Source organism: Bicyclus anynana, chromosome 13 (genome assembly GCF_947172395.1).
Source record: "Bicyclus anynana chromosome 13, ilBicAnyn1.1, whole genome shotgun sequence".
In the NCBI taxonomy this organism is placed as follows: domain Eukaryota; kingdom Metazoa; phylum Arthropoda; class Insecta; order Lepidoptera; family Nymphalidae; genus Bicyclus; species Bicyclus anynana.
Window position 1 is genome coordinate 5,571,117 of NC_069095.1, and position 15,230 is coordinate 5,586,346.

General features: G+C 35.5%; 1 protein-coding gene across 4 annotated transcripts in view; it reads right to left on the reverse strand.

Moving 5' to 3' along the window:
• The window catches only part of LOC112046147 (proto-oncogene tyrosine-protein kinase ROS), a 54,273-nt gene extending 40,038 nt beyond the window's left edge, over window positions 1-14,235 (reverse strand). For all 4 annotated transcript variants that reach the window (XR_008251350.1, XR_008251351.1, XR_008251352.1 and 1 more), the window contains exons 1-2: window positions 13,885-14,235; window positions 9,691-9,750 (exon numbers count right to left, since the gene is read on the reverse strand). Coding sequence is in view for 1 of the 4 variants with exons in the window: in XM_024082664.2 (XP_023938432.2) it covers window positions 9,691-9,750; window positions 13,885-14,049 (225 nt within the window). In the remaining 3 variants the exon portion in view is untranslated. The remainder of the gene's footprint in view (window positions 1-9,690; window positions 9,751-13,884) is intronic.
• Window positions 14,236-15,230: the final 995 nt, after the last annotated feature.

A 15,230-nucleotide genomic window follows, 5' to 3' on the forward strand; every position in this document is an offset into this window, starting at 1 on the left:
GATATGGAGGGTAGGGCATGACATTCAATTCGGCCCAAAGATTACACTATCTATATTAGTCTCTTGGCTGCAAGCGGAGGAAACGGTTGTGTGACAAAGCTTTTTGCTGTTTGGACTAATGCGGACGTGCAGTAAGTAGATTAAATATAAAAGTATATTAAATATAAATATAATATATCAGATTAAATATAAATATAATATCACCACATGGCTCCACGGAAGACCAGCGCTGCGCTGGTGGATCCACCACTAGTGTAGCACATGCTAAGTAGTACACAGAATATTTTTGTTTATTTAATATCTTCCAATTTTAGTTTAATTTTTTGATATGTTTGTTGTCTTCTGTGTATTGTGTGTCGAATAAACAAATTTTCTACCTTTTCTATCAAATATCTCTAGCATTATTTTAGGTAGGTATATTAGAAAGACCATCGAATGGGTATCCAACACATTACTTATAGGTATTGATTCCTATGTCCAGCTATTGAGGAACGATGTTTTAAATTAGAGATAGGGCACTAGTGCTACCTAAATATTGTCTACAATGTCGAGTAGTATGTCCAGAAAATATAAAAACTATATATACTTAAATATATATTGAAAATAAAACACAAAATTGTGCATGTGTGCGTTTAGTGGAGTAGCTAAATTAAAGATCATTTTTTGCAGTGATTTTGTAGGCACGTAACATATCTATAATATAAAATATCCTTGTATTAAGGCTTTTAAGTTGATCGATTAAAAATAAAGCATAAATACAATGCATTGGAACTTCCCCACTCACTTCCGATTCGTCGTTACCAAGCTCACTGTACCGTGGCAGCATTCCTAAACATTCTATTGGAACAGTCGGCATGCTTCAGTACACGTCATTAACTTTGTTATTATGAAACTTGATATTTCACATCTATACTAATATAATAAAGCTGAAGAGTTTGTTTGTTTGTTTGTTTGTTTGTTTGATTGAACGCGATAATCTCAGGAACTACAGGTCCAATTTGAAAAATTCTTTCAGTGTTAGATAGCCCATTTATTGAGGAAGGCTATAGGCTATATATTATCCCCATATTCCCACGGGAACGGGAACCACGCGGGTGAAACCGCGCGACGTCAGCTAGTGTGATAATAATTGTTTAAGCAAGTAATTTGCATATTTATCACTCACAAAATAGTTATGAGAATGTTCGAGTATTTTAGAACTAAATTATATCCGCTGAAAATGTTGCGATTCACTGTTTTAAGTTTATACTTTACTCAGACGTTTCATAATGATGTTGATTTTCTTATATGAGTTAGGTATGTGCTTGACTTAAATATCTTACCTTATGATAAGTGAGTGTGATTATGATGAATCAAGACCTTGATGAATTAGAAATATAAACAGCTTTATGTTTCATGTTTTCAGTTCACCCCTCCAATTTATTTTTTAACGACAAACCTCTAACCCTAACCCCCTGCTCTTTCGTCCAGTTAGATTATATGGAATACAGGTAAATTTCTTCGTAAGCTTTAATAGAAAAGAAATATATTTATTATTATTTAAAAAATATCTAATATTAGTTGAAATTTATATCTAGCAAGTTAAAAGTTATCCGTGGTAAATCTCATCCAAATCAGTTTTAACCAAATCATTATTTACATTCTACAAACATAGAAACTTTAAGTTTTATAAGATTAGTAGAAATGTTTGTTGATGTAGCTATTATATAACACTAGCTGACGCCGCGCGGTTTCACCCGTTCCCGTTCCCGTTGGAATACGGGTATAATATATAGCCTATAGCCTTATTCGATAAATGAGCTATCACTGAAATAATTTTTCAAATCGGAACAGTAGTTCCTGAGATTAGCGCGTTCAACCAAACAAATAAACTCTTCAGCTTTATAATATTAGTATAGACTAGCTGACGCCGCGCGGTTTCACCCGCATGGTTCCCGTTCCCGTAAGAATACGAGGATAATATATATCATGTAGCCTTCCTCGATAAATGGGCTATCTAACTCTGAAAGAATTTTTAAAATCAGACTATTAGTTCCTGAGATTAGCGCGTTCAACCAAACAAACAAACTCTTCAGTTTTGTATAAATTAGTAGAGATAACAAATTAAGACTGTTCGTCTAGCCAAATGCAATAGCATACGAAATCTATACAGAATTGCGTTGTATGGATTGAACTGGAGGTACTCTAAAATAGATCCGAGGGGAGTCGGCTGGCAACTAGCAGCTTCCTTCCTGCGCCCATCCGGCGCGCGGCGTCGACTCTCACGACCCGCGCGGCATGGTGGATGACCACCACCGGATAGCCGGGGCCCATGAGTCAATAACCCGATAATTGTCCCATCCCTATAGGGTTCAATACCTTTTCAATAGCTAGTTGCAAGGACAAGCAGAAAGCCCATCTAATGTTAAGCAAAAAACCACCAGTGTTGGTATTGATTAAGGTTCGAGACCATTAATCATTATACTCCGCGCCACTAAACAAATCCCGTAGACGCGGCGTTAATAATGACACTCATTGTCATTTGGTAATGGAGGTCTTACTGTAATTTGTGCAGATTTTTGCCGCGGGACTTCTTTTGTGGCGCGGAGTCTATACTACAGCCTTTCTTGATGAGTACTGTTTACCAACAAACATATTACAAATGAGGGTTTAAATCACTAGTCATTTCACAACTAATAATAATTATAATTAACTTGTTCTTAAATTAATGAATATAAATTAGAATAATAAGCTTAGAACAATTAGATATGGCTAATATATTTTAAATAACATTTTATAAACAAACCATACATAATTTAAAATATTTTCTACCTTTATTTCTAATTTGTTTGTTGGTAAACAGCATTCATCAAGAAAGACTGGAGTATAGTGGCATAAATATCAGCGATTCGAGTCGAGCCTCGCAGATATGTTTATAATTTGTGTTTGTCTACAAAATTTGTAACTGAAGGTTGGAAGGAAGAAATCGCTACTTAGCCATAGCATCTTTACTGTGGCCATAGGTTTGTATGCTGATCTCTTCATAATATGTTTTTATTTTTCTTGTTTTTGTCAGTGTGATGTGCAAATAAAGTATATCTATCAATCAATTTTTATCATCATTTGATTGGCAATTATTTAAATAATATTCTCATAAATTTATCATTATCAGGCGATGGACGTTCACTCTTCCTGCGAGGGACCTCAACATTCAGCGATTTTTAACGTTAAATAACTGGGAAAGGAGCCTCGAAAAGTTGAATTTGGTCTAGTGCCGAAAGTAAAAACGCTTCTATTGTGATGTTAGATAAAGTTCAATAAAACTGTGACGGTAACGTTGAAAAGCCAAAGAAAAACATTTCCTTTATAGTTGTTCTGTTGTTTTTCCAAAAACTTCCAGGGATGAAAGTGTTATTACTATTTCTGTAAACCAAAAGTATTGAGGATAGTGTTCGTTAACGAATGCAACAGGAACTAATCGCAATGCGATGTAAACACAAACCAGTCGTATCCGTAACTACGTAAACAGGTACGTCTACTTCGCGGGGAATGCGTTTCGTCCTTTACACCTTTCGTGCACTGACGATTGATATACGAGTGTCTGGGGTTTTTAACTTTAACTTTAACCTTAAAGTACAACATTAACGGATACCCTGTTAGCACAGCTAAATATGCGCTTTTTAACCGACTTCCAAAAAGGAGGAGGTTCTACGTTCCGCTGTATGTTTTTTTTTTGTATAAAAGTATAAACGAGAGATGTGTTCGTGCTATATTATTAAAGTGTAAAAACACCAATGTTTACAAAGTACATACTCATGCTAAATTGTAGCTTTCTATTAGTAATAGACTTTGAGCTAAACCGCGGACAGACAGACAAGCTCTAAGGTTTCCTTGTTGACTACGGAACCCTAATAAAAAAGGGTTTTAAGCGGGCCTAGGTAAATGTATACTTCGTTCATCATCATCATTATCAACCCATATTCGGCTCACTGCTAAGCTTAAGTCTCCTCTCAGAATGAGAGGGGTTAGGCTTTAGTCCACCACGCTGGCCCAATGCGGATTGGCGGACTTCACACACGCTGAGAATTAAGAAAAATTCTCTGGTATGCAGGTTTCCTCACGATGTTTTTCCTTCACCGTTTGAGACACGTGATATTTAATTTCTCAAAATGCACACAACTGAAAAGTTGGAGGTGCATGCCCCAGGCGGGATTCGAACCCACACCCTCCGGAATCGGAGGCAGAGGTCATATCCACTGGGCTATCACAGCTCTCTAGTATTCTCAGCAGCTATCTAATATACATACTCATGTTAAATTATAGCTTTCTAGTAGTAACAGTCTTTGAGCTAAGCCGCGGACAGACAAAAAACAGACGGACATGGCGAAACTATAGAGTTGTTGTTGACTACGGAACCCTAATAAAAATCGGCCTAGGTCCACTAGGTCTAGGTAAACTTTATTACAAATATTCATCTACTTATTTAATCTTGCAACTAAATTAAGTGATTTAACAATAATAAATCGATCTTTCACGTGTGCGAGATATCCGCCATTTTATAGGTGCTAAAACTCCAAATAAATAAATCAATTTACCTCATGGTTAAATATTCAAAGTTTCATAGCATGAGGGCATTGCAGTCAATTAATGTTATACCAAAATTGAATGCCGCTATAAAGTCATACATATTATTGTTACTAAAAATATATGGAAACAAGTCAATTGACTTAATTTGCTGTACGAGGGGTGCGCTCCACCCCGTCTCGCCACTTGAGAGTTTTTGCGTTGCGCAGGCGCATAAATTGGACGCGACCGATAATTTTGACATTAACCAGTAGTAACTCTCAAAGTTTGGGGGAACAAGCCGTTTTGTGTCAATTTACGTGTCCTAAAAATGACGGATAACGTTATTACGATTAGTTAAAATTAGTTCTGAATTGTTTTATTATGCGGTGATATTAAATTAAGAGTTACATGAATACATTTGTTAAGTAGGTATAGCAAGAGAGGTCGTCAAAAAATCGTAAAGATATGTAGGTATACAGGCTAGCTGATGCCCGCGACTTCATCCACGTGATTATTTCCACAAATTGTTAACAAATAACAGCCAAATCCAGTGAGTAGTTTTTATGTGAAAGAGTAGTACAATACTAGCAGTACAATCGGTTTTTTGCACTTCTCGGAGGAATTATGGTTTCTTTGAACCGTATATGTGTAGGTATAATCCAGGACATAATTTATCTCCATTCTAAATTTCAGCTAAATCGATTCAATAGTCGCGACGTTAAAGAGTAACAAACATCCATGCAAACTGTTGTGTTTATAATATTAGTAGGGAGCAGGAAACTATCAGTATTTCGAAAATCTCTCAGAAACTAAAGGTTTTTTTTTCAGATCAAAAATTGGTTTTTTTTTTCAGATTAAAAATTAGCCAATGTGTTAATTCAGGGCATGCTTAATCTATCTCCAAAATCCAGCTTAATCAGTTTAATAATTCCATTCCAGTTCCATGGCGTATATAATATTAGTAGAAAGTAGGAAACTATCAATATTTCGAAAATTTCGCAGGAACTGTTTTTTTTTCGGATCAAAAAGTAGCCTATGTGTTAATCCAGGACATAATCTATCTTCATTCCAAATTCTATCTTAATCAGTTTCAGTTCAATAATCGCGACGTTAAAGAGTAACAAACATCCATACAAACTTTCGTGTTTATAATATCTTGATAACAGTAGGATTATGTAGATGCTAGATGCAGTAACAAAGTAGACAATAGAGTTACGCTCTAGTTCAGTTTGTTTGAATTAAACCTGTTACAACAAGCTAACGTAGGTTTAGATTAAAACCAGATAAATTAAGTAGGAGGGCAAGCCTCTTGTTTTGAAATTAAAAAAAAATATTTTTATTTATTTTTACAATTAAAAATTTCAATGTGTCTATTTTAGTTGTAGCAACTTAAAAAGTAAGTTCTCTCGGTAGGCCTTAGAATTTCAATTTTAATAGATACTGACAAACTTCAAAACTACTTTCACTAGGCATACAAGTCCTTAGAATTTTCATTTTAATAGATCCAAAATTGATTTAGTCTTTGATGAATTCGATGGTCGAGCCAGTTAGGATCAGATCTTCGTTATGTTATAAACGAAACGACACGAACGATAAGCTGACAAACTTTCAGCATATTTTATGAAATAACGAAGGTCTGGTCATCGCAGACTCTCAATCTAAAAGTTGCGTTGTGGCTAACTTCCAAAGAACTTGCTCTATACAAATATTTTAATTTTTATGGAAAAAATAGTAATAGTAGAGGAGCCCATGATGCTAATTGTAGGTGTACTCTAGCGTCATGGGGACCTATTAGATTAAGTACAACACACATTACTGGTTTCAGTTGTGACACGACGATAGAGTTTAACATTTCGGATTGTCTACGGATTTATTACTTTAAGTTGACATTTTTTTTTGATAGCCCTAAAGTCAACCACCTATTCGCTTTTACTTGGCACTTAAGAACATACATGTTGCAAGGTGTTTTATCTGCTTTGTTCGAGTGAATCACGAAATCCCCTCTTCGGCTCCCATATTATTAATAATAAAAATATCGTTGACATTCGTTCACCTATAATTTGCAACAAAATTGGCCTTGTTGCTATTTTGTATACAGTTGCCAAGTCATTTAGACATCTTAGTTATTTTGGAGTGTCGCGTTATAAATATTAACAATCTTAATGTGCAAATTTATCAAATGTTTTTGACCACTATTCATTAAAGGCCCCATATCTCGCAAAACAGGTTAAAGGTTGACTTGATGCGACTTAAGTTATCTGTTAGTAATTATAAACGTAAGATAGGTTTATAATTATTTCTGTATGGTAACCGCGATTCTTATTCGAGTACCCTTGGGTGCCTCTGTTATATTTATATAATTTGTATGTAGTTAATAATAATTGTACAAATGATTAACTACAAAACTTTTAGGGATCGACATTCAAACACGGAATTCTTACACTTGCCAAACCTATTATTGTAAAGATTTTTTTACTGTTAAGTCTGATTTGTGGGTCACACTGTTTTTATTTAAATCAAATAAGGACTAAGTTTACTTAGGAAAGTAAACGGAAAATGTGAAAAAGTGAAAAATATAAACACATTAATAACAAAGAATGCTTATATATTTCTAACTTGTCATCTAGGTGTGGTCAGAACATAAATTAGAATATTTATTATCATGATGATTAGGAGCGGAACCCTAATGCGTGACTTGACACTTGACCGCTTATTTTGCGTATCAACTGTGTATCAAAACAATGTGATTATAAATCTGAATTTGTCATTGTACCCACCTAGAAAAAGAATCACGCACTTAGCACGTGGGTAAATACCTGAACCTATTTGTTTAAGGGCTTAATTAATAATAGAACAGTACAATACCCTCTATGGTAAAGGTGTCGGACTCAACACCGAGGTTATGGGTTCGATCTCATTATTGGACTATTAATACTAATCACTCTTAAGACACAGTCCTTTCGACTAATTTGAACAGAACGGGAATATTGATCATTTACAAAAGATATGGCAAATATTTAAAAAAAACGGAAATCGAGTTTTTATGCTTCACCAGTCGTTATAAATAAAAACTTGTGATCCAGGTATTAAGTGAATAGCCTAAAGTTATATTTCATATAAAAAATCTACGTAACAAATCTTTAACAGTCTTATTACATATACTACTGTATTACCAGTATGTATTGTAATCTGTAAAATTGTACAATATCATTACGAAACACTTTGAATAGTCCAGTAATTAAGAACCTTAAAAAGTGATTTCCGGTAAAGAATAACATTATTCTGATATGGTTTTAGTAATACGCAACACGATAAAAATAAACAAATATAAAAAACGATAATAATAAAAAAACAACTTATCGGCTTCGAATAGAATTTTACGATTTGTTTGTGTAGTATCAACCACAATAATAAGTATAATACCTACTTGTACCTATAGTACTGTAGTTCTTAGTAACACGCGTATTTTGAGCATAAATAAAATTGATATGCGTCTTGGTAATTAAATCTTAGTAAACAGTTGATGTCAAAGTAATAAATAATTGATATTAATATGAACTCTACAATGTTAATGTCCCTAGTTGCATGTAAACTAATAACCACCTTACCTAAATCTGACGTGCTCAGTTCTGTGGATTAATTCACTATTTTGGTCTTTATTATCCACTTATTGAAGTGGTCAACAAAGTGTCATCTACATAGTATATGATATCCACCGTAAGTACCGAATGACATTTTGTAATTTGTATCATAGTATGTGGATGACATTTTGTCAAATGATTAGTTTTTAATTTTGATGGGTTGATAATAAAAACCATAATAGGAAATAGGCCAGCTGGTTGAGTATTTCTGACGTACCTACGTAAATGGTTTTTAGGTTTGCCATTAACGTAACCTACCCACGAATATTAATGACTTTATCTGGTGGAAATATTCAACAACATGCAAAATAACCTCCCTTAGGTTAAGTTCAACTGCCGCGCTCGAGTAAATCCCAAAATCTCCTCATCGGCTCCCCTACTATTGTAATTTTAATAAAAGATCCTCGTAGACAATCTTTATAATACGTCAATGTACCAAGATACTCGTACAATAGTACTAAGACCATTGAATTATAGTACATAGTAATTCAATGACCAAAACACAGATAATAACACAGAACACAGCTAAGCGCTTCTGGTAAATTAAATCAATATTCATTTATTTCAATTAGGCTTAGTTTACAAGCTCTTCCGAAACGTATGATAATCATTAGATAATGGCGATATTAATAATAAGTCAAACCTAACTAACCAACGCTCACACTGCACGGACCTACCACAACAATTTAAACATCTATGCAATTTATTTGTCGGCACTATCTAAAATTCATTAAGAAACTCTAAAATAGGAAATAAAGCGTGTGTTTCTCTCTATATTGACAGCCTCCGTGGCGCAGTGGTATACGCGGTGGATTTACAAAACGCAGGTCATGGGTTCGATCCCCGGCTGGGCAGATTGAGATTTTCGTAATTAGTCCAGGTCTGGCTGGTGGGAGGCTTCGGCCGTGGCTAGTTACCACCCTACCGGCAAAGACGTACTGCCAAGCGATTTAGCGTTCCGGTACGATGCCGTGTAGAAACCATTAGGGGTGTGGATTTTCATCCTCCTCCTAACAAGTTAGCCCGCTTCCATCTTAGACTGCATCATCACTTACCATCAGGTGAGATTATAGTCAAGGGCTAACTTGTAAAGAATAAAAAATATATATATATAATTACTGTCTACACTCTACACCGTAGTTCCTATGGCGTAGTGGATAAGTAAACCCCTGTTGCTCTTTTAGCATACTAACAAGTTACCTTAAGTCTATTTTAAAGAGTAATTAAGTATCACAGTTTAAACTGGCAACATTTAGATTTGGACAGTTGAGGTTGAAGGTATGGGCCCTTGAAACCTGCTACCTCTTAAAGTACAAACTATCAGGCTTTTATAAAACGAGGAATGTCAGAACAATAGGCTCGCGTTCTACGAATTCATTCTCAATTGCGTCAAAGAACTCTATAGCCTGGCGTGTGTGAATGTCTTCTTGTTATTTTGTTTTTCAATTAAATAATTGTCTAGTCTCTAGCTCATAGGATATATTAAAAATCATAGAAAACATACCTGCTGGACACTGCAGTCGGATCCGCAGCTCACATCAAAATGGCCGTCACCCGTTCGGTTCTGAAAGTAACAATAACAGTTTAAAAAACTAAAAAACACGCTTCTAGCACGCACTAAAATTAGAAGTGTACTTTTTTCTGACAGCAAACCCTTTCATTTGATACCCATATCATGGAGGTGCATTTCAATTAGCCAATCTACCATCTTGGGGAGGACGCCATATTGGATTTGTAATAACGTTTCGTATCTAGTCATGTATTGTCATCAGAGCGTGTGCAAAATTTATCCTAATCGAAGACCGGGAAAAGAGTCAAATTAAGATTCCAAAATTTTCTTACACACATACGAGTACTTGTAGTTGGTTACAAGTGAAACTAATTTAAGCGTGTTTAAAATTAAAAACAAATCGGATGTAATCAGTGATGTCCTACAACAGGTAACATTTTTGATAATAACCGAGTCGAATATCCCCCGGACACCAACCTGATCGCATCCGGTGTGCGCGCGTGCGCAACGAAGCGTGCGTGTGCGACATTAGGACGCGATCGTTTAGCCCGTGATAGATTGCAATTTGCAGGATGTGTAGGAATGTTATAACATTTATATGTATAAAAACCCGGCCAAGAGTTTCGTAGATCAAATTAAACTTTTATGCTGGGGCCACACTAACGGGAAACGCCGAGAATTAAGGCGTTAAACCGTAGTGTAGCCATGATTTAACGCGTTAATTTTCATCCGCATTAAGAATGGCGTTAGACGTTAAGCGATAGCTCTAGTGTCGGTATATCATTAACGTTAAGACTTTCATGTGTGGTACCTGCAATAAGGCAATACCTAATGCCTTAATTAACGCCTGACGGGCATTTACGTTTTCCCTTCGTGTGGCCCCAGCATTATAATGCAAAAATATCGATAGTGATACATACAATCACTGTCACACACTATGTGAAGGAAGCCAAAAATATTTTTTGGGAAGGAAGCCCAAAAATGTTTTTTCAAAAAATTCTGTAAATTCAGTTATTATCCCCTACAACACCACAAACTTTACCACTTTATAATATTAGTATAGAGTATACTCGTACATGAGATCATTTAAATAGCTAAATCAACTAATCCTTATTATTATAATAATTATCTCGAAATGAAATCAAAGAATGCCATTGTTTATTTCGATTAGGTACAAGTACCTACGCTTCGATTAGGTAGTGTAATAAGTGTAAAACTATTTAAAAAGTTTTAGTAGTAAGCAGTAACGCATCTTCATTATAAATTAAAATAAAACAGACGTTGTAAGTTATATTTACATAATTATTTTTAAATGCAGTTCTCATGTTTTCCTAAGCTTGACTAATATTATAAAAAGTAAAGTTTGTGGTATTGTATGTAGTTGTGATATTGGGTAATTTCTGGATTTACTGAACCGATTTTACAAATTAGTTTAGCTCGTTATTTTGGTGTGTTAAAGGTTATATTAACCTATATTCCCACGGGAACGGGAACTATACGGGTGTAACGATAAACCAATAATAACCAAAGAAGCTGATATAGCTACCTATCCTACATGTTTTTCTCAGCTTGTTCTAAATTATATAAATAATCTGACTTAATTATACCGTGTTGCGTTGAGAAATCCCAAAAAGTGAACCTCAAACTATCGCATTACGCGCACCCACACAAGTGCGCGAGGACCGCTGGTTCCGCTCACACGCTCGCAAAAAACGTTCAAAAAACAAAACAGACGACCTGTTAACTGTTACATACAAACAACTCTATTACTATTTTATTTTTTACTGTACAAGTTCTAGAGAATTTTGGACGAATCCAACCAGGAAAATTAAGAATATTTTCTACTACAGAGCACGACGGTGTCGTAGACTTTCCAAATACAAAATTCAAAAGCTAATACATTTTGAGTCAGTACGACACGAAGCGTAATTTTCAGTATTATTCAAATTAAATGGCGTCTAATGTTTCTAACTTTCTAACTGTTCACTTTAAAAAAATAAGATGGAATATTTTTTTATATGTTTTTTTTGGATTGGTTATAATGATATCAATTTTCGCTATTTTTGGTAGTGTTAAATCTTGAAATACAAATTATAAAAAAAGTCTCTATATGCAGATGTCAAGGAGACGCGTGTCGTTTGGTTTTTATGGGTTTCACTGACTTCACCACGCTGCTTGTACAGACTCATACAAAGTTTATAGTTTCCATTAAAAAGTTTAAGTTTGAAGTGATTCGTCAATGTAAAAAAATTATTAATTAATATTCATTATACATATATGTACTAGGTAGTACATGATTTTGACGATTCATCAAAATTAATTGTACAAACCATAAAAATTATTATTATTATTTTATTAGAAACTTAAGCTAACTAACTACTAACGGCTTGGCACCGAATTCAAACTGATTATGATATTTGAAAAAAAACTATTTATATTTTTGTTTGATACTGTTAGTGTCACGTAACGTAAACGCGAATTTCTAAGGAATTGAAACAGCACCATCTAGTGGCACTACTGCACAACTGTTTCAATTCCATAGAAATTTGCGTTTACGTCAACGTGATAGTAACAGTATGAAAATATTGAAAACTCCCACTAGGCACACTGCACTGTCCCAGTTAGGTAGCGTGCTACTGTAAGTAGTAACCCAAGGCCGCTCCATGTGTTGCGAACAATACAGTTGTGGCACGCTCCTCTATATTTAGCAATCTCGTTGATTACCGGATAATTGTCAACAATTAGTTGTGCGTTGAACTTGCACAAGCGCCTGGTATGAGCAGTTTTCTTCGCACTACAATTACACTTTTCTGACTTCCGAGTGTTTGAGTCATTGGTAGAGCCTCTACAAATGGTCTAACTTGACGTTTCTTATGTTGTAAACTAAGCTTACGTGAAATTAACTTAGATTTGGCGTTGGAATATTAAAAGACTTTTATGACCAACTTCCCGCGACTTCGTCCGCCCTCTTTAATCTGGCCCTATTGCAAAATCCGTTCTTAGCAGATGTAGACCTGCTAACTGTAGATTACCTCCCTGCCAAATTTCATCTTTTTACGTCAAGCGGTTTTCGAGATATCTTGATGAATTACCTTTTGCATTTATACATTAAGATTATCCCGTATTAAGAGTGTTTATCCGAGCCTTTATCATTTCAACTGTGGGCCTCATACGTCCTTTAGCGAATGATGGAGCGAGCTGCGCTCAGAATATCGAATCAGAATCGAAGAGATCGGCAGAAGAACCATAAAAAACAACGTCAAAATTATTTTTTTTAATTAGACTTAGTTAACAAACGCTTTTGAAACGTCAGGTTATTAGAAATGATGGTATTAAAGTCGAAAACTTGAAATTAAAGTTACATAGACACCGTAATAGGTCTACGACTCGAATCCATTGCCGAATGCCACTTAGCAATGGGCGGGGCATACACGTATAGCCGATTGACGCTGGGGTCACAAATTACGGGACAACTCTACACAGGAAAGCGATGCGTTGACCCGCCTCTGCGTGGCTGACACTATCAACTAACAGGAGCTTCTGGTTGCTGGCATGGCGGTTCAAGATCGTGGTATTTGGGAGAGTCTTTAGAGACCTTTTTCCAGCCCAGTTGTGGACTTAATCGGCTGATAATGTTTTTGATGATGATATGTAAAACTCATGTCTTTATGATTAGTTTTTACTGTGATTGGGATAACAAACGAATAATTTTAAACAGCGTGGCGTATGCTAGTATTTAATGTACCTATTATAAAGGTAGGAACTGATTTATGTTATTTATTTCCGTAGTAATTGTCAAGCCGTTCTTCCCTTGTGTGATTAGCAAATAACGATAACCTCTCTTTCTACATGAACTTTTCGAAAGCACTTTCGAAAAGACAGGTATTAAATAATGGTGATAATAAATATTCGAAAACTTGAAATTAAAGTTACAATGGTTCCAAAACTATCTTTAGTGTTGTTCTTATTAATTGATTATGAAACACGGTTAAAACTCACGTGATATTAGGTCGGAGTATGCCCTACTAATTTCGGGGCCCTTAGTCATGAGCTGGTTCTTGCATCGCGGGACGATCCAAACTGAAACTAGTCGGGCATACTCCGTCCTAATATCACGTGAGTTTTAGCCGTGTTTCATAATCAATTAATATTCGTATTGTTTACATACATAACTGGACAGTAACAGACCTGGAAAGGGCATTTCTCGCTGCAACGCGCCACAGCTTCCGCTCCAAATTTCTCGGTGACGGAGCCGTAATCGCAGGCAATTGTGCGAGCGGACAAAGCCAATCCGAACACTGACAACACTAGCCATTTGTGCCAATTCTGCGGCGGACTCATTGTGCCCGCCATTCCAGTCGCCGATCACACAAACACACAAAACATGACTTGTTTATAACATTTTATATCATAGCTAAAAATATTTTTTTTTATTTTTCAAATCACTGTTATGTATGACGTGAAAAAAAAACACGCGCGTCGGTAACGTTCGAAATTTGAAATGTTTACGGGTGTGTTTACATGCGCGCGCGCAACGAAAGCTACTGTCGCACTGACTGAGTACTGACAGCGCGCCGCCCGACGTCGCTACGAAACGCTACGGTTGGGCGCTACGCCCTATTATCCTTTACCTGCCGTGTCATTAACAAAGTGATTTTCATTAGCATGTTTTACGAGACTGTTTGCGTAACAGTAGTTTGATGATATCCACACTCCGACCAATGGGGATGATGACTAGGTTTGAATATATTGATTTTAATTATACATTCGGGTAAATAAGGTCAATGTTAACTAATTTATACATAAAAAGCAAAGATTGACTGGATATTTGCAAAATAAAATAAGATTATAAAATTTCAAAATCTATTAAAAATATTTTATCGTAATTAGATGAAAATTCATACAGTTTTAGCTTCCTTGCATTAAATGTGACATTTTTGAACATATGAACTATAAACATAAACGCAGAAATAACAAATATATTAGTAATTTTATTTAAACGCCCTTACAAATCTAACGATCATTAATTGCCTACGACGTCATAAGTTCGTGCCATTTTGTATGGGGCGTTTTTCAGGGATCCGCGACAGCGCCGCAAATCTGACACTTTAAATCTCTGTAGCTCCGAAAGTAATGATCGCAGATACCCTGTTACTTTTACAAAATTGCTTTACTATTAGCATACTTTTAATTTATATACAATTTATAAAACTGTCATCATCCCTATTGTATATAGTGCACAATTTTTATAAATCAGTAAAGCGGGACTCTGTGCGACCAGACCTTTGTCATTTTATAGACGATGAAACTATATTAATTCATGCTTCTAACATAGGAATCGCAAGTCCGGTATGCGATTCAGTTTGACGAGCGCAGGACAGTGCATTATAGGATGTCTTGTTTGTATGCACTATATTTCCGCTGTTATCCGATGTTATCGGGTGGAGTTCCCTTGCTTTGAAGAGCACGTTAAGCCGGTCCCGGATAATAGCATCAACATTTAAATGCACAGAACATATAAATCACTAAATCAG